Here is a 19795-nt window from a genome sequence, read left to right on the forward strand (position 1 = left end):
CATGGAATGAAGCAAAATTAATCACCCAGAAAAGGTCAGGCTGGAGGGGACCATAGTGGGTCATCTGGTCCAGCCTGCCTGCTCAAGCAGGGCCATCGTAGAGCACACGGCACAGGATTGTGTCCAGACCATTTTTGAGTATCCCCAGTGAAGGAGACTCCACAACTTCTCTGGGCGATCTGTTCCAGCACCTGGTCACCTGCACAGTAAAGCAGCTCCTCCTCATGTTCAGCAGGAACTTCCTGTACCTCTGTTTCTGCCTACATCAGTCGCCGCATGTCCTACTGCTCGGCACCACCGAGAAGAGCCTGGAAGCATCCTCTTGGCCCCCCCGCTTTAGATATTTATGGACATTAACGAGGGCCCCTCTCTCCGTCTCTTCTCGAGGCTGAACAAGCTCTGTGCAACTTACACAGAGCTCAACCCCGATTCACTAATTCTTTTATTATTATTTTTATTTACCGTCGCACGTTACGCTCGGGAAACGGGACAGCCCTTGCCGCTCGCTCCCTCCCCGCGCGGAACTCCCGCCCCGCCGGGCGGTGCCAAAGGCGGAGGCGGCGCCTCGCTCCACACCGACACGCCAAGATGGCGGCGCCCGCGGCGCGGCGGGGCAGCTGAGGGAGGGCGCGCAGGTAACGGCTCCCCCAGCCCCACCCCTCACGCCCCGGGCCCGCCGGGGCCGCCGCTGCTCTCGCTGCCCGCGGCTGCCCATCGCCCGCGCCTTTGGGCTCCTCGCCGGCGCCCAGCCGGCTCTTTCAGCAGCCCTGTGCCCCCGCAGCTCCCCCCTCCTCCAGCCTCCCGCCGTCTCTGCTCCCCCGCTCGCTCTGTCCCGCCCGTGGAGCCGCCTGCTCCCCGCGCTTGCTTCTCCACCGGCGGGACACCCCCCCGGGGCTGAGCGAGCCGTGCTGGGCCTCGTCAGGCAGTTCCAGGACCTTAATTCAGTCTCCTGCCTGCTTACTGCGTATTTCCAAACGTTTTCTGTGTCAGGGGAGGTTTGGATTCGGTATTGGGAAAAGGTTCTTCCCCCAGAGGGTGGTCGGGCACTGGAAGGTCCCCAGGGCAGTGGTCACAGCACCGAGCCTGACAGGGTTCAAGGGGCACTTGGACAATGCTCTTGGGCACATGGTGTGACTTGGGGTATCCTCTGCAGGCCCAGGAGTTGGAGTCACTTGTGGGTCCCTTGTAGCTCAGGATATTCCGTGATTTATTTCTCTCTCAGACCAGCCCCTTCCTCCCTTCTTGGCACACCTGCCTGAGTAAGACAGTTTTGGCTCATAACTTGCTTTTTGAAAGACCCACCTAGGACTGGGCTGGTGTGCCTTTAACTGGGGCGGGGGGGGGCGCTCTGCTTGTCCTAGTCCCATGCACACAAGCCTGGAAAGGGAAAACAGCTTAGTGCCATGCCTTTTGGATTTCATTATCCTCTGTGCCACACATCCTGGCTTGGCCCAACACGTTACTGGCTGATCACTGCATCTTGTGGATGATGGTGCCTGGGAGCAGGGAAGACATTGCAGTTTCTCGTCCTAGAATTCCATGTGTTTGAATGAGATTAGCTCTAGTGCTGTGTTCCCCTGGCTGTGGCGCTCTTCTCACTCCCACCCCTGCTCTCGTGGCATGTAGGGCCTGAGGTCTCCCAGATGTGACCTCTCAGGTGTGACACTTGCAGGTGGGCTTCCCTTGAGCTGTGTACAGCACGGGGTCTGTGTCCTTTCTGTCTCAGAATCACAGAATCAATTAGGTTGGAAAAAACCTCTAAGATCATGGAGTCCAACCCATGACTGAACACTACCATGTCAAGCAGACCATGGCACTGAGTGCCACATCCAGTGTTTCCTTAGACATCTCCAGGGACAGTGACTCCACCACCTGCCTGGGCAGCCCATTCCAATGTGTAATCACCCGTTCTGTGAAGAAATCCTTCCTAATGTCCAATATAAGCCTCTCCATGTGCAGCTTGAGACTGTGTCCTCTCATCCACTAGTCTCCCTTCATTGAAGCATATTATATGTGTGTGTAACTCTTGGGCTTTAAAATGCTTGCTTTGTAAATCAGCAGTGCTGAAATTGGCTTGTATAAGGAAGCGCTCCTTTCTGTTGTAAAATAAATCAAAATGATAGAAATAAGATAGAAGTAATGAGGAAATAATTAGTAAAAATAAGGAAAAAACTTTGAAGTACTGAAATGCTAATTTTGAGAGGAGTGTGATGTTTTGGAGGGGGAGAAATTGGATTCTCCTGAATGACTCATGTGCACCTGCACTGGGAATCCTGAGTACAGTCCTGGATTTGTTTTTATTACAAACGAGAGAGATTATGGAGGGTAGCAACAAAAAATTCAAAGCACTGGTGTGACATAAGTTAAAAAAATGTTTAAAAGAGCCTGCTTAATAAGTTAGAGAGAAAAGGAGCAATTCTATACATAGGTAATGAGACAGGCAGTAAGGGTTTGTGTATGCATGTATGGTGAATGTTAAAGGAAGCATAACTCCCACTAGCTTGCTGGGGATCTAATTTAGGTGGTGCAGAAATTATTGCTACTGATAATGTTTCTACCGTATGTGAAATGCGTAAGTAAAATCTTTTCTTATCCACAGTTATTCTCTACACTGAGATTTTACTGATGTAACTCTGCAAGGACAATTCTGAACTGACTGAAATAGCTAGTTTGGTACAAGTGTATTGGACAAAATTCAAAAAGAGAACCCCGAAACACCGAAACCAACAATAGAGAATAGGAAATGTTGATGTAAAAGCCTCAATTAAAAAAAAATAGCAATCAAGATGTGGAAGAAACCTCAGCGTAGAAGTCTTTCAATGCCATGTTTCCTGCTGTAGGAAGTAAAACCAGCAAATATCTTGTTCAGACTGATCCCAAATACGGAAACTGTTTGATCTTGCTCCCATCTGAGTAGCTTTAGAAGACTCGCTCTAAAGCATTTGAGGAGTTAACTGGATTTTTAGTTGAAAAAGAAAGCCTTAGCAAAATAGTTGGTTTAGAATATCTGGTTGAAATCTACTAATTATAGTCATCCTCCCCCATCTCTTTTCAGTGATGACAAATTCAGTATTTTTACAGTATAATTTCGTCCAACTTCCTCTTCTCTCTGTTTCATTCTGAATTTTTACTAACACCCTGTTAGCCATCTTCTATTCAGGCAACTAAGCTTCTGGAACCTTCAATTGACTGATTATGCCTTTTTAGGAGACTGAATGCAAGAATTGTATTTTAATAGATAACACAATACTTCTGTTCTGTGTGAAGGCCACAGTTAGTTCTCTTGACTAAAAAATACATGCTTTTGTAATTCAGACATGGAAATAAAATGCAAGTTCCATGCAAAACAGCTGAGTAGTCCAAGTCAAGCTAAAGTATGTTTCATCACTGCCAATTTTTTGTATTATCCTAAATTAGTATTATCCTAAATTAGTATTATCCTAATAATCATTGAGTTCTTGTTATATGTTGCAGCATGAAATATATATTTTTGTCTTTTCAGATACCATAACCTTAACAATGCAGTCGATTTGTCAAAGACTTGGCCCTTGTTCCTCGTGTTTGAAGAGACAACTGAATGGCTTCCTGGGATTAATTAAATGGCAGAGAAGACTGGTTCCTGCTTGTGTGAGAACTATTTACAGTGAGACAGGGAAATGGGAAAAAACCTATGGGTTGGAGACAAGAAAACGAGTTGAAAATTGGTGGTTCCCAAGAATAAAGGATCAGTTCTGCAGAATTTCAGAAACTGATGTAAGCATTATGAGAAATTTGGAGATTACAAGCTTGACGTTTTTTAGAATGAAATTAATTGGAAATTAGTACAGATGGCATATAACGATTAGCTGTGCATTACATTTCAGGGGAAAATACTTTCATGTGATAGTAGATTATTAAAAACCATTAATGAAATAGGTAAACAAAAATAATTTTAAAATCCCGAGGAAAAATACAGCGATAAGCAAAGTATAAACTTGTAAATTTAGGAAGTGTTTAAGTAATCAATTCTTCTTTTTTATGTTATACAATATTTGGGAATTAATTATTCAAAGTATTAAAAGAAACATCTATTTGTAACTTCTGTAAATAATTTTCTCAAGGTTCTGTTCCCAACATTATGGCAAATCTGCTACACTACACCCTGTGACTCAGTAAAATCTGCGTTAAGGGAAAATTATTTTTTAGTGTTTTCTGGTTTACAGTCTCATAGGAGTAGTAAGTGACTTGAAGAAAAAAAGTTCTCCCATGCAATAAAAGATCTTGAAAATAACAGTATCTCAGTCTCTGACTCTTTTTGCTTTCACAGTTATTCTGTCACAATACATAAAAAACATTTTTGGGCCCCTTTATGTATTTTTCTTCATCTCTCTTAAAATGTGCCCGCTTTCAGACAAAAAAATAATTCCATCAAAATGTTGAAGAGAGAAAAGAACTTGCTTTTTTGGGGGAAGAAAACTAATATGAAATGGTCTGCCTGTGTACCTGTAGCAGGGAAGGCATTCATTTAGGCTCACATCTTTGATATACATATCTACGTAGGTATCATATATAGCATACAAATGCTAAGTTCTAAAGAGTATTTTTAATGGTGTTTTTGTTTTATCCTTACAGTTGAAATAGATTTTGTAACATCTCCTATGAAGAGGCACATAGTGTATAGTGCTGCAATGAAGTACTCAGATTATTTCTGATTTTGCTGTGATTGAGCAAAAGTGATAAAGAAGTATTGTTTGACAAATATTAATGGAGTTTTATTCAGGATAGTTAAAGCTGCCTGTATGTTTTTATTATTAACATTAAAAAATAATGTAGGAACTTAGCAAATATGAATGATACTTGATACTGTCAATGTATCAATGATGAATTCAATGGTAATTAAGATGTATTAGGAATAATTAATGTGAGAGAGAATGTGTGATTTCTTTGTAACTTTTGTCATTTTAATTAAACCTAGCTAAATGAATTTTTAGTTTCTTTTCATTATGCAAAATATTGCTTGTAAGATGTCTGGATTTGGGCATACATAGTGAAACTGAACCGTTTCCCTTTAGCAGATGTTCATGCAATTGCAAATGATGTAGTCACTCTGTGAGTTACTGGAGTTCAGCTGACAAAAAACAACTGGCCAGGAGTGAACTCTGTGTTGTAGATACAAAGTAAAACATTAATTATTTAAATTATTATGAGAGTAATTTAATCTGCTATGTTTTCGTGTTTTTATTGTGGCAGACTAAGAACACATAGATAATCAGTTGCAGATGCTACATTGTCAGTGGTGCCTTGTTAAGCTTCAGTTGTGCTAATACAGCTTTTTTTGAGTAAAAGTGAATTAATTTTCATAACATTCAAGACCCATTTAAGTGTCAATATAAATTGATGAGATGGCTCCATTTATAGCCCCAAGGAATTCAATCCAATGAACCTTCTCAGTGCTCACTTGGATCAGGTCCAGCAGAACTGTGTTTCTCTTCATGGTATCATGTAGTAGTGTATAATGTGCACGTGTATTTATTCAAGTGAAATGCTAACTCATATAGTTACTAGTTTCTAAAAATTTCTTTCTAGAAATCAAGACCAAAATTCTATGTGCTTTCTATGTTCCCATATCCTTCTGGGAAGCTTCACATGGGCCATGTTCGTGTCTACACCATCAGTGATGCAGTAGCTCGGTTCCAGAAAATGAGGGGGATGCAGGTAAGAATAGATCAGCAGTAGGACTGGTGGGGGTATTTTTACGTTTTAATACCATAATTTATCAGGAAATTAGTATTTTCCAAAATCCGTGAAAGTGGAATATATTCTACAGATGTGTAGATAATGACCCGTGAAGCTTTGTATATTAAAATTTGAGACTTTTAAAGCAGGTGGTGTTCAGAACTCACTGTTGGTAGCAGATGGCTAGAAGCTTCCTCAGATGATACAGCTGATGCTGCATCGGGTACCTCAATCCACTCATATATGGCACAGTGTTGCTGGGACCTGTGGGCCACACAGTTTCTGAGAGGAGACCGATGACCCTACTGCCGTCTGGGTGGAACCAGGGGGGAGGAAAAGGTGTACCTGGCAAGACACTACTGAAATGCTTTCGCCTCTTCTGCTCCCAAGAACCAGTTCGTGTCATTTGTCAGACACAGAGGGACAGCTGGGAGGGACAGCCTTCTTTTTTTCATGAGTGCTGCAAGTCAGATTAACAGGACCATGTCATGCCATATGTCACACATTACATCATGTGTATGTAGCTAGAAGTTTCTGTTCTGTAGCATCTGACCCCTTGGCTTGCCCATTTCACCCTTGCTCATATATATAAAATGTTGTCTTCTGAAGGTGCAAGTCTCTGAGGTAGGCTAAGCTTTTCTTGCTACATCTACAAGGAGAAATCCTGTTTTCCCTTCCACATTTCTCTGTTTCCCAGTCTACCCCATGCCTGCCATCGTTTCTCCCTCATTCCCTTCTGTCTCTCCATGAGGTAGAAGGGGTAGCTGAGAGCCTTGTCCCTGCAATCTGCAGTGGGATCCTGGCTGGCATTCTGCAGTAAAGGCTGGCAGGTAAACTTTGAAGGATGTAAGGAAGGTGTGGGAGAGCTGTGGCCTGAGTGACAGCCATATTACAGAGGAAAGACATTTGGTTGGGGAAAAATGTGAAGAATCTGGGAAAACAGTAGGAAGGAGTAATATGGAAAGAGAAAGGAACAAAAAGAGAAAAACAGCATGGGCAGGGATCTAGGGTGACAGAAAATGTATAAGAGAGGAGCAGCTCAAGAATATAGGAATCAACCTCAAAGAAGTACAAAGAAGCTGAAATGGAGAAAGAAATGTTAGTTGCTGGTTGTGGTACTAAATGCAATTTCCTTGCTACAAGTGCTGTAGAAGTGTAGCATTTCCTGGATTTATCACCATCCATGAGACTCTGATAGGTATCGTCACTGCATTATTCAGTGTGCTGCCTTTCCAAATACTATGTGTTTTATGGAAGTGATGAACATACCATGTACTGAACACTTGCTGCTGCTTTACAGAAATGCATTCTTAGGCTTTCCAATTCTCAGGAAAAAGAAATAACTGCCTTAGACAAATGAGAAAAAAGCCCAATGTCTGTTATAACACCTTTCCTGACTTGTCTGAATGACCAGAACTTGGATCTCACTAAAAAAATTAAGCTAATGAGGCATTTGAGGGATGTTTGATTCTTGCTTGATGTTAATACCATTGATGTAATATCATTTCAGGATATAGCCATCTGTTATCAATAGCAGAGAAGGTAGCCAATAAATTGCTGTTCAGAAAGATGAAAACTTGCTTCCTCTTGTACTAGCTAAAATAAAATGAAAGTAATTATCTACATTCAGTAGCATGCTCTAGTTTTAAGCTTTTGAAAACAAGGTAAGTAAGCACCTTTCAAAGAAATCTTTGGAGAAAAGTAAAAAGATAATACAATTTCTTTTTAATACAATTAAATACAAGAGCCACCAAGCAAACAAGTTTTTTATTTCCACATTTGCCAGTTTTTTCTAGAAAAATTTTTCCAGACTTTTCAAGTTTTCACATCTTGCATTTCAGCATATTTTTATATTTCATGTTAAAATTACTTTGAAGAAGTGCCTGTAGAACATACTGGATTTCTAAAAATACTTGTATCTTCTGTTATGTTAACCAGTTTGAACATCTATTTTTGACTAAAGGTGGGCAGCCACAGAATTTAACTTTAATTTACGATTAAGAGACATTAAAAATCTCTCTGATGATCTTCTGAGTATGTCAGGTTGAGAGATACTGTGTTGTGATGTGCATTAACTTGCTGGAACTTACATTTACCTTAAAAAACTTCTCCTTTGTTACCCATGCTAATTTTTCCATCACTTAGAATTAGAGTCTTTGTAACTGATTTTCTCTTTGCAATTAATTTATCAGCCTCTAAAAGTTCTCTCTGCCCTTTGTTATGGTTGTACAATCTGTCAAAGAATATTATGATGATTAAGATGTTGTGGTGATTATAGGCTAAGACATGGTTGTATCATAATATTTGATATATTCCCAAGAAAAATAAATTTTTCCCTGTATTCAAGGAGTTAGTGGTATTCTTCAATACATAAAAAGAAAAAATGCTTTAGAAACAAAACTGTTAGTATGCATGATTTTGAAGTTATTCAATTGATTTTCTATTTCCTTCTCAAAATTCAGCTTTAATATTGCATGTTTGAAAGCCTAGGTACTTCTAATTCTTCCTCAATCAAAAATCTGAGTAGAAGTGAATCCATTTCAGGCATTCAGTGCAAGATTAGGGTAAGATTTTTGAGTAGAAATGTTGTTTAAACTTTGCATCCATCATTTTCAAATTAAAAAAATGTGTAAGGCAACAAGGAATGATGGGCTGTTACCATGAAAATTACAGGCAAAACCAGATATACAGTCCCCAGGGAAAGCTTCAGACTACGGTGTATATTTGTTATTTATTAATAAACAGTGAGGGGAAATACCTATGGTGTGTATGTAGTTGACAAGAATATTTGATTGAGTAAGAGAGCAATTTATGTTGAATAAAGTGGAGGTATTTTTTGTAGAGATTGCCTTAATGAGAAAACAGTAAATTAGTTACATATTGATTTAATCGGAATAGGCAATAATTGGCCTATATTTTATAATATTTTAGTAAGGATAGGCTACAATGCATTTACAAAGGGATTAGAGGTCTTTTAGAACTTCTTTGGAATGCAGTTGTGTAATTTCTTCATATTGGAGGTATTTTGAAATTTTAACTGGAAAGATTTTAAATCATTTGGATTCTGTTGTGGTTTTGTTTTTTCTAAAATGGAACATTAGTATTCAAATTTTTTTCAGCTGGATAAGATCTGATTTTGTTTCAATTAAAATGTTCTAGAGAGGTAATACACACTGAAATCTAGTGCTATTTGCCAGAAACCTGTACTTCACCAGCACTTTAAGTGGGAAAATAAACATTTATTGCTCTTTTCCCCACCTTGTTTTTGAAAGAAATACTGCTTTGATATAAAACTGCAGATGAAAGCATTGTCTTGTTCCATCACTCACTTCTCAAGGAACTGCAGGCAGTGCATGGGAAACAAACTGTCATGTGCTTGGATTGGGTTGCTGGATAAATGATTTGTAGAGTACATCTGTTTTAAGGTAACTTGTTTACTTTTTAATTAGTGATGATGAAGTTTGAAATCTCTGCATGGGAAAAGTAAGTCATATAGATTACTTAGTGTTTGTGCATTGAGCTAGTCTTTCCAAAATGTGTTAAGGATAACATGTTTCTTGAAGTGCAGTTAAAACAATTTTTGTATATGGAGAGTCCTAGATCTCATGGCAAACATATTTATTATAAAATGCTTTGAAAAAGTAATTGATTTATTTTAAATTACAAATTTGTAGCTATTTATAAATCAATCCAGAACTATGATGTGCAATTTCTGGTTGTGTTTTCTCCGTGAATTTACATGCATGTTATGAATTCAAATGTAGGAGTTTTGTAAGAAGTGAAGATGTTTTCTGTTCTTTATTTGAGAGTGTTGTGTAGAAACGATATTCACGGTGATCTTCACTATGGCAGATTTCCAGTCTGCTGTTGCTCCGGGAACAAGTATTTACCATTACTTTATCATGCTGTCATTATCATGTCTTTGATAAATTCCAAAGTGGATAATTTGTGCCTCTCAAAGGACTGAGAACAATTCCCTTAGTGATAGGTAAACAGAGAGTGATTCAGTTCAGTAGTTCTTGTGATATCTTCTTAATGAAACTGGTACCAAAGCAAGGCAGTCACATGTGAGAGTTGTAGAGAAATGAGAAAAATAATTTCTATAATCAAATCAGGGTGAAATTCCTGCATGCTAGAATCACACTACAGTTATTATTTCTTAATTTATACTTAAACTGGGATGGCTGGGATTAGAATATAGTGAGTGATATTTCTGCAATATCCCTAAATAACTTGAAGAGCGTCTTCTTTTTATCCATAGCATCTCTTCTTTTTAATTGGATGTATTTTCATTGTTTTCCCTTTCAGCAGAGAATCTTAATACTCTTGAAATTGCAAAAGTGAATGGTATTGAAGACAGGCAAGTTTAATTAAAACGTTATAATTAATTAATCAGCAGGATGAATTATTTCAATATACATCCTTTTTTTGATAATCACTAGCTGCTATTCTCCAACTTTTTTGTGTGAGACTGTTGTGTCCTTTTGTCAGGTAATTTCACGTGGTATAAATCAAGTGGAAAATATTACAAGTATCGTGTGTGAATTGAATCTTATTTAATTTCAGTTTTACGTAGTGAGTACTGAAGGTGTTAATGAGCTCACTCTGTTTCATTTTGAAAGAAAAAGAGAAAATGAGATTTAATTTTAAATGTAATTATGTTAGGCAAGAATGTGTGAGATTAAGGAGGCAAAGGATAACTTTGTTCTCAAAATGTTTGTGGTACTCTTTGGACATAGAATAATTTCTCGTATTTCATGTTTTGAGAATAAAAATAAATGGGAATTTTATGCTTTGATAGAAATCTTTATGGGTTGATTATTTTTTATTTTGAAAGTGCCTTCTCGGAATGCTAATATTTAGCATTGTGTGGCAGAGAAGCATTGAAGTAGTCCTTTTTAGAAAGTACACACTGGTCAAAAATTTATTATTTTACTCTGTTTCCAGGGGTGCCCTGTCTGCTTGGGGTTTTTGGTTGGTTGGTGGTGGTAGTTTTTACCTGTTGTGTAATGGTGTCTATCACCTGGTACACTTAAAAGACAATCTAAGCTTCATTCAGATGGAGGTCTTGTATTTAAAATGTGCTATATCTGTAATATGTTGATTTGCATCAGATTTTCAACAAGTTCAGCCCAACTGTAGGCAGCAAGTAGAAGAAGCAGCCATCCTTTCCTTTGCCCTCTCCAACCGCAAGTCCTCACTGTCTCCCGTGCCTGTGGTTGCACGATTGTGAGATCCACAATGGAGCTAGGGGTGTTTTCTTGCAGCTGGAACTTGTGATCATGGATCGCCTGTTTTGTCAGCCTTTTTTGGGTACTTCATGTGGAGTGTGTCATGTTATACCCCTATAACTAGGGGTAGGAATGTAAACTTTGCTGTATCAGGTCAAACCACTAATTTGTCAGCAAGCTTCTTAATTTTCATTTCTGGTCATCTTCTTTTATTACATATTCTCTGAATCAAATATATTTATTTGCAGGTCTTTCTGACACTGATTCCACTGTCTTTCTTAAAATTTAGAATGCATTTATTTGAATGTAAGAACAGTTTTGTCAGCTCCCTGGTCATAGTTCTGAGACATACTGAGCACATCAGAAGAGCAAACATGCTCTTTGTTTCCTTACAAAGCCTGAGAAAAATTCACTGAATCACCACTCCTAGTTATGTTGATGGAGGCTTAGAACTGAGTGTTATGAGATCATTGTCAGGTCTGTATTATATAGTACACTGATCTCACCTACTGATGTGTGATGAGCTGATTGTTACAGCATTGTATGGATGAAAATCCTCTGAGAGGAAGAGCTGAGATCTCAGCATTGAATCAATGGAGTGACTGTGTCCTCCTCCCCTTGGTCCCATACTTACATGAAGAGCTCTAGCCATCATTAATAACAGATGTTTGATCATGCTGTGAAATGATTCTTGAAACAATGCTTCAAGCTAGTTTGCAGTCAGAATCTTTGGCATCTAAAATGTTTCAAGGTGCAACTGTTTTCATGTTTGAGAATTTGTTCCTAAAAAGACCACGCAGTGTGGTGGTTATTGAGCACTTTGTCCCTATGCACTGTTTAATCACTTCCTTGTGAATTTTTTGCTTGAGTGAAAAATGTGCTAAGTGGTAGAAAATGCCAGTCTTTCGTAGTTGATCCTGCCTGATCATGTGAACTTCTGAGGATCTGAAGTTATGCCATGCGTGTTCAAGACTAACCTGGGAGTTTTCAGCAGGAGGAGTTTTACCTGTCCACTTCATTGTGAAGATCAGAAATACATGGCTGCCTTTGGTGATAGCACTGGCTTCTGCCATCATAAAATGGCTGAAACTACAGCCTGCCTTCTTTTACCAGGTGTAGGCATCCTTAGACTTATGCAGCCTCCTGTTTTAGAAGATATAGTCATTATTTGTTTTTCTTTCTCCTTGAGGCTTAGAGAAAATACTGTCTACTTAGAGAAGTGATGCTTGGAAGAATGGTCACATCAGTGAGCAGAATGGATCCCTCAGTTGCATAAGATTTAGAGGTTGCTGTTGGAAACAGTCAAGTCAGCATTCAGGAAAGTGGATGACTTGTTTTTCTTCTGCTCATCTGTCCTGCTGGAGAGACCAGCCGTGTTTTCTGCTAGTTAGAGCCAGTGACCAATCCAGTGACCAAACCAAGGAGCTACAAGGAATAACCTTTTGGTCTTCAAAAATGCTTTCTCTTTTTTTTCTTCCTATTTTTAATTTGTTTTGAACAGTCAAACTGTTCCTTTTTCCTTTGTGCCAACTTTTGACATGTTAGTTGCGTATTTTCTTCTCCTCTTCCATGTCTCTAGAGATTTTTATATTGGATAAGTAGAGTTAAGATGTAATGTCAAATGCTGCATGGAGACTGTGGCATTTTAGCTACAGATTACAGCCAGAAGGAGCTGACCTGTTGTTTAGACAAATGCATTTCACAAACCTTTCAAATCCATTCATGCTAGAGAGGTAAAAGAGACAATAAATTTGAAATAATTTCCTAAACTACTGTGCATGTTACATTCATCTCTATAGCAACTACATAAATAGATCTATCCTGGAGACTAATTTGAGGCTATTTTTAATGTCTCTTTTTAGTTTTCTGATTGAAACTTGAATTAGCATACTTCTTCAGACCTTTAACTTGAGGAATGCTATTGCTCGTTAAACTGAATTTTGAATGCAAAGAATGAAGATGATATTTTTGATAAGTGCTAGAATTTGGAAGATCTGCGTGCACAGGTTGCTCCTTCTAACACTGATGGTACAGTGATAGAATGTCTGAACATGAACTGTCTGGAGCATCCGTCAGCCCTTTTGGGGAGTCTGTAGTGAAGTTGTTTTTCCCACATCCTTTTGCTCAAAGCATGAGAAATGAGACTGTGCCTTGCGTTTGGCTGCCTGTCTGTATCCAGGAGATCTTCAGAAGCCAAATTTTACAAAAATTGTTTTAGCAAAAATTAAGGGTGATTTTTCTAATCTCACAAATGTGCATCAGCTCATAGTAAAAGAAGGCATTTGTAGGGGTGCAAAGGTAGGGCATTTGTCTAAACAAAGGACATTTAAATAGAGAAAATATGTACTATACATGAAAAAAAATCTGGTTTATTTCATCACATTTGTTCAGAGACAAATTGTCAGCAGTACTAGTGGTCAAAAAGAAAGGAGCTGCATTAATTAGTATTTTAATATGTCCCAAAAAATTCTGTTTATATTTATAGCTTATGTAAAGTGTACCTGTCTTTTTTCTGTCTTTTATACCAATAGTTTTGACTTCTGGGTGGATGGCCAGGGAGGAGAAGGGCTAAGCAGAGGTGTGCTTCAATGGGGTGTTGAGAAGTGGTTTAGGCTCCAATTACCATTTTCCATGTAACAACCCCCGCTCTATAATGTGAGGAAATAGGCAGTTAAAACTCATAATTTCTGATACTACGGTGTGAGGAACAATAGTTTGTCTGTTAATAGGGAAATTCTGTAACATGCAATAGCATTCCAATTTCAGTTAGATTTAGACATCAAAAGTGTGCTGTGCATGGGCCCTTACTGGGCTGGCTTGCATCACAGGTGATCACAGGTTAAATACTTTGGTTTTGTTGCTGCACCAGTAGAGTAATGATAGACAGCAGGTTTAGTTTTAGATCAGTACTGGAAATGAGAATGCTGAGGAGTCATATCTATTAAATCCTGCTGCTTTTACACTGTGTTGGTGCCTAGGGCATCTTTATAAACACATCTATAAAATATTTTTTACGAAATATTACATTCAGTCAGAAGATTGGAAAGTGGTGGCAAAGAAGAATAAAAATAATTCAAAGCACTGACAAAAGTAGCTCTTACGCTTCCAAAATGAGCAGATTTTTCACGTGGAGATGTATTACGAGATTAGTATGGCTGGGATTGCTTTTTTATTGCTTGTTTGCTTACATGCCAGTAAGAAACACATTCTTTATATAAATACATATTTTAAAGGGGTAGAAATTTTGATTTCTACAACTTGTAAAATGTTAGTCATGTGTTGCTATTGTTAAACTTGTGTAATTTTAATCATGATTATTGAATTTATAGCACATTTCTAAGTTTAAGAAATAGAATTTGCTTTATGAGGTATCCAATATATATGTGTTAAATGACAGCATCTTAAGTACTGGCCTTTCTTTCCTTGGTTATTAGACAGGTTTTTTGAATACCTACTGTATTACTGATTTTTTTTCTAAATAATGTGCATGTTAATAGGAAAAATATATCTCTTTTTCAACAGAAATTATCTATTATATTTTGTAGTACACTTTTCCCCCACCTTTATTTATAGGTGGTTATGAAATAACAATTTGTCAGTCTGTAGTCTATATTTGCAAAAGATACTTTAGTAAAATTTGACTGAAACTGTTTTTCCTCATTCTCTTAATTTTAGCTGGTGGATTTAAAGTTATACTAGGGTATTTTTCTTTTCTTTCAACACAAAGGAAAAAAATAGTAGGCTGCACATCAGTTATAGTTATAAAACTGTTGGTTCAATTATTTTTACCTAATGTCTTCTTTTTTAGAAAGCATATTTCGTTCTGTCCAGTGGTAGCATCAACTGCTGATTTTTACCACCACACAAACTTACAAAGAGTTGGGTTTTGTCATTGTCAACCTGATATTGAAATAGCCATGAGGGTTTATTGCATAATACTTTAAACTCCCTCTAACATCACATTGTAGATAACAAGTGGTCTTCATAGACATCGTAAAGCAAAGCTGGCTGTAGTTTGCAGGTTTGGAAGAAGGTCAGTTCAGACAAAGCAAATGCTGGAATGCCAAGCACCATTCATTATTTGGAGGCTTGTGTGTGTTGCTGATGCCAGGCCAGAAAGTTGCATAACATTGTGGTTTTTCTTTTTGCTGACAGGTGATAAATCCAATGGGATGGGATGCATTTGGTTTACCAGCAGAAAATGCTGCAGTTGAACATGGTCTTCACCCTGCAAGCTGGACACAAAGGTGAAATGAATTGAAATATGGTATTTTCACTGTGAATGCCTGACCGTGGCACCCATAAACCAACAAGACAGAACAAAACTATCAGAGAAGAAGGATAGTACAGGGAAAAATGGGGTTATCTGGGACCAAGGTTATTTGACAACATTTTATGGGGCTGTGCAGATGATTCTGTTTTCAAAAATAAATATATTGGGATGATTTTCAAGGTTTTAATCTCAATGACTTTTAAATTGTAAAATGCTATAAAAATATCCAAAGAGAGGCATTTCTGAAACACCCAAACTGATGAGTATAACTAAATCAGAATTTCATTATGGTGAGGTAAATCTTAGTGTAAAATACACAGTGGAAAATTGTTAGTTACATGGTTAGATTTACTAGCGGTTTTTAGACTGTGAAAGAGGAAGCAGATAGAGTTTTTTTGTTTTGAGACTGGATCTTGGAAAGTGCTAATCAGCCATTATTGCTGCTGATTTCTGTGAACGTTTTGGGCTTTAGACAACAGAATGGGGTGTTATCTTCCCTTAATAGTCTTTAAAATGAGTAAAAAGTTATACAAGTAAACAATTCCTGAATAGGACTTGAAAACGAGTCTTCTTAAGTGAAGTTGTTTGCTGTGCTCTGGATACAGTAATCTAGCCGTGGTATCTTTATAGACCTTGACCCATTTCCTTCTTTGATTCTGCTGTTTCTTTGGGTTTTGTTCATGCTGCTGGTCCCATCTTAAGATTCTTAATACTTTTCCAACTAAAATATGATGGCAACTGATTTCACTAGGGGTGAATGCATGTGGGCACAACACACAAATTCTGAGTTACTTCTCAATTTTTTAAAATTTCCTTCCTGTATTGTTTAAACAATAGTGTGACTGAGAGCCAGTTGCATCCATGAGGACGCAAAAACTTGGTTTTGTTCATTTGAGAGAGTCTGAAAAATCCTTGTGCACAGTGTGTTGTGAGCTATCAATTCCATTTGTACCATGGTCAGTAAATTGATTATAGTCTTTTAATAAGCCTGTAGAAGTTCATCTGTAAAACAAATCTACCTGTCTGTTATATGAGTGCCTTGGTTTTGCTTCAGTTATCTTGTTGGAAACTTCACCATATTTTGCCTTGAAAATTTACTTAGCAGTGAAAAGAGTGATTTTCTAGTTTTAAGAATTAGATAACAATATAGTAACAAAAAACCCGAGGAAAATTAGCACATTGTAATTGAGCTGATTATGATAGCATCTGAATAGGAAAATTATTCACATACACTTTTTTTTGGATTACGCTCATTATATTATGAGTTGGTTCATCATACAGGCAGCTTGAATTCTGACCACTGAAATAATTGTTGTTTCCCATTTTCTCCATTGTCCTGTCCTGAATATTTTTCATGCCTACAGCAGGGTTGGCTGAACTGAACATGGAGTTTCATATCAACCTGATGTACTTCAGTCATCCCTGCTGCAGACACAGCCACCCCTCTAAGAGGAGGACACTGAGCATTTCAGCTTGCTTTTTTCAGGAGCAAGCAACCAATTTTCAGAGCATCTTGACTTTCTGAAGTGGTGATTTCAAATGAACTCCAACTGACTATTACTTCTTATATTCTCAAAGCTAGGAAAAACATAAACTAAATTGAAGGCAGAGTTATTTACACAAACAGAAACATTTTTTAGTAAGAGTTAGTATAACAGCAGAAGTTTTGTGAAAATATATGCAACTTTGATTTTTTTCTGTTTTTTTTACTGGTACAGTTAACTTTGAATGGGACTTGAATTAAAGGAGCATTACTGAAAGTATGGTTTCTCCAGTAAAAACCATGAGTCCGTAAGAGGATTTCCTGGTATAGCCAAAGAAGGGAAGGTGGCTTACCAGAAAAGGCAGGTCTTTTCCAGTGTAACTGGGGCTCTGTGCCTCCTAGTATTAAATACTTGCATTACTCAATTATTCAGCACTGCAGGTTTTTTCTGGATCAGAATTAAATGCTTGGTTTCATGACTGTCAACAGCCCCTGTGGGAGGATAGATACTGCTTTATCTGACAGAATGTATTTAGTAGAAAGGTAACAGTAGAAAGGTAAATAGTAGAATAGTAGAAAGGTAAAAGTCAAACAAATTTTAATCCATTTTGCAGTATGTGAATGAATTCACACCATTAATAAAATGTAATTAATATTATGTAATTGTGAGTATTTTGGTGAAGTGTATTTAGTACATTTTCAAACTAAAGTACGTTTCATACATTTCAGACTAAAACTTTACTGTATATCCTGAGATATCTTATTTTACATTTGTAATACAATCCATTCAGGGCAACTTCTAACCTTGCAGTGTCATAGTTGAATAATGTTTATCTTTGGTGCTGCTGCCACCAGAAGTTTGGGAGCTCCTTGTCACTTCCCAGGATACCACCTCCTTTGCACTGGCTCAGCTGGTTTTGTGGGCCACAATTTTGGTTTGATCAGCCTGTTGATCAGAGGGAAGGAAGAAAACTGGTGGAGGTTTTTTTGAGAATTTTTGTAAGGCATGTCTGCAGTTGAATGGTTAAGCTGATTCAGGTTATCCTACAGCCATGGAATCACCAGAGCCACAGCAAAATACAGTCAGGATAGCATTGACTGGAGCAGGATTAAGCTGATAGTGGAAATGTCCCCTACTGCACTGAGATTTAAGAGGGCCCTTTGACTCAGCTGCAGTAAAGATAATTAAAAATAGTAAGAAGTGATGCTTGAGTAATGCTTCCTTTAAACTGCAGTGCCATGTTTACTTTTAAGTTGCATTCAAATCAAGAGAAAAAATGTATTGCCTCGTATATTTAGCCATGGAAATTGTACCAGAACACATTACAGACTTTCAAAATTATTATTTGAGTATTTTGACAATTATGAGATTACTGCTAGTGAGATCATTGCGTTTAAAGGTTAACTAGTGCTTTTGATTTTTCAGAACTCCATAAGCACCATATTTTAAATATCATCACATGATAGAAATATCTTAAGGTAATAATTTTTAATTTATTTTTCCTATTTTGCAGTAATATTCAACACATGAGGAAACAGTTTGATGCACTAGGGCTGTCTTTTACATGGGAAAGGGTAAGATTTTCTTTTTTAAATGGATACTGCTTTATTTTATTGTATGATGGAACATTGAAACGCATGGAATTTCATCCTTTTATTCATGACAATACAGGAGTCTTTGGTAGTGACCAGTTTAAGTTGTTAAACTGTAAAATCTAGCTTTTTATCAGATTTCCCTAATTTTTGGCATACTGATATAATCTGATAATATCACTGTTTAGGAGAATCTTTAAAGTGATTTCAGTTTTGTAGTTGGATTTTTCTTTCTGCTTTTTCATCTCTTTGAAGTATCAGTTTTCTGTGTTAGAAATAAGGCAATAAACAGATTTATGAAACACCAGTGCCTTTGTGTTAAGGTATGTATTTTTTTAGGGGTACTCTTTTCAATGTGTATGTCAAGGGTTTAAAGACAGTAAATTGAAATGGTGGCTCCATTATGTTACTCCAGATTTCAAAGTGTAAGCCTGCATTTTCGTAGGTGTTCGTGTCAAAGTCATTTTGGAAACCAGAAGTTTTATTTAAAACACTAATGCTTAAGAATCAGGTGTTCACCCTAAAAAACTTACCAAACACAATCAGACATAAGCTAATGTCATTTTCCAGATAAAAAAGAAATTATCATTTGAAGCGATTGTGAGGTTATTGCATTTACCAGTGAATCAGAGTCAGTAACTACCTTTATATTCTCAGCAATAGCTATTGCTTATCACCTTAATGTGATTTTGAATAAAGTGATGGAGATGCTAATCTTGGATTTTTTTAGCAGTATTGTAGATCTGAAAAGGAAAAGCACTGGTTTTCTGAGAGTCCGAGACATGCCATCTGTTTTCTTTAATCATGAAGGTGAAGTTGTTTATTTGTATGTCTTGCATCTGAAAAACCATTTTGTCATGTCTCATATATGGCAGGAATTTTTGGTATATAAGCCTTTTAGGTAAGATTTTCGTTTTCTTGGTAGCCAAAAAAGTCACTCTGAAAATTAAAGATTGGTTGTGCAAGGTTCACTATACGCATCTTGACATCTAATTTTTAAAGCTGTTGGTATCTCAGAGGTTGTCAGTATGTGTAGTACAGCAGTAGTTGAATACAGTGAAATCATATGTGTAGGCTGTGGTATGGAATCCACATGTGCACACACATGAGGTGAATGATGCAGGTTGCAAGTCAAGAAAATTGAGAAAATTCATCTTTTGTGTATGAACTTCTGTTTAGCCCTTCCATTCTGAAAAACGGATGGAAAACTGTCACTACTGAAAACCATGGCAGGAAGTATAAGTACTATGGGTGCTTTATCTCGCTCTCTATATCTTTCCTCAAATGGGAAACTATCTGCCCGTCGTATTGCTCTTGTTACGATCAGGGCATGGCATGAAAATTGCTCTATTGGTTTATTATGCCTATTGCATGGTAACCTGTGAGGCAATGAATGCCACTCGTTACATATACTCAGTTTTGTCTGCCTGGCCTAATCTGAGCCACTATGTCTGGGACCTCCTCAGCAATCGCACCCACCCTCTGGGGTTAAGAGGAGAG

General features: G+C 37.8%; 1 protein-coding gene across 2 annotated transcripts in view; it reads left to right on the forward strand.

Moving 5' to 3' along the window:
• The first annotated feature begins 545 nt into the window (after positions 1–545).
• Positions 546–19795, forward strand: part of LARS2 (leucyl-tRNA synthetase 2, mitochondrial) — a 95587-nt gene continuing 76337 nt past the window's right edge. Inside the window, exons 1-5 of one of the 2 annotated variants that reach the window (XM_085051364.1) lie at positions 546–635; positions 3503–3753; positions 5566–5694; positions 15102–15193; positions 18217–18277. In XM_085051364.1, the coding sequence (XP_084907490.1) occupies positions 3520–3753; positions 5566–5694; positions 15102–15193; positions 18217–18277 (516 nt within the window). In that variant the 5' untranslated portion in view covers positions 546–635; positions 3503–3519. Of the gene's footprint in view, positions 636–2551; positions 2573–3502; positions 3754–5565; positions 5695–15101; positions 15194–18216; positions 18278–19795 lie in introns of those variants that run through there. The other variant, XM_085051365.1, reaches the window with a different exon arrangement.

Source organism: Lichenostomus cassidix, chromosome 2 (genome assembly GCF_008360975.1).
Source record: "Lichenostomus cassidix isolate B80296 chromosome 2, HeHo_3.0, whole genome shotgun sequence".
Taxonomy (NCBI): domain Eukaryota; kingdom Metazoa; phylum Chordata; class Aves; order Passeriformes; family Meliphagidae; genus Lichenostomus; species Lichenostomus cassidix.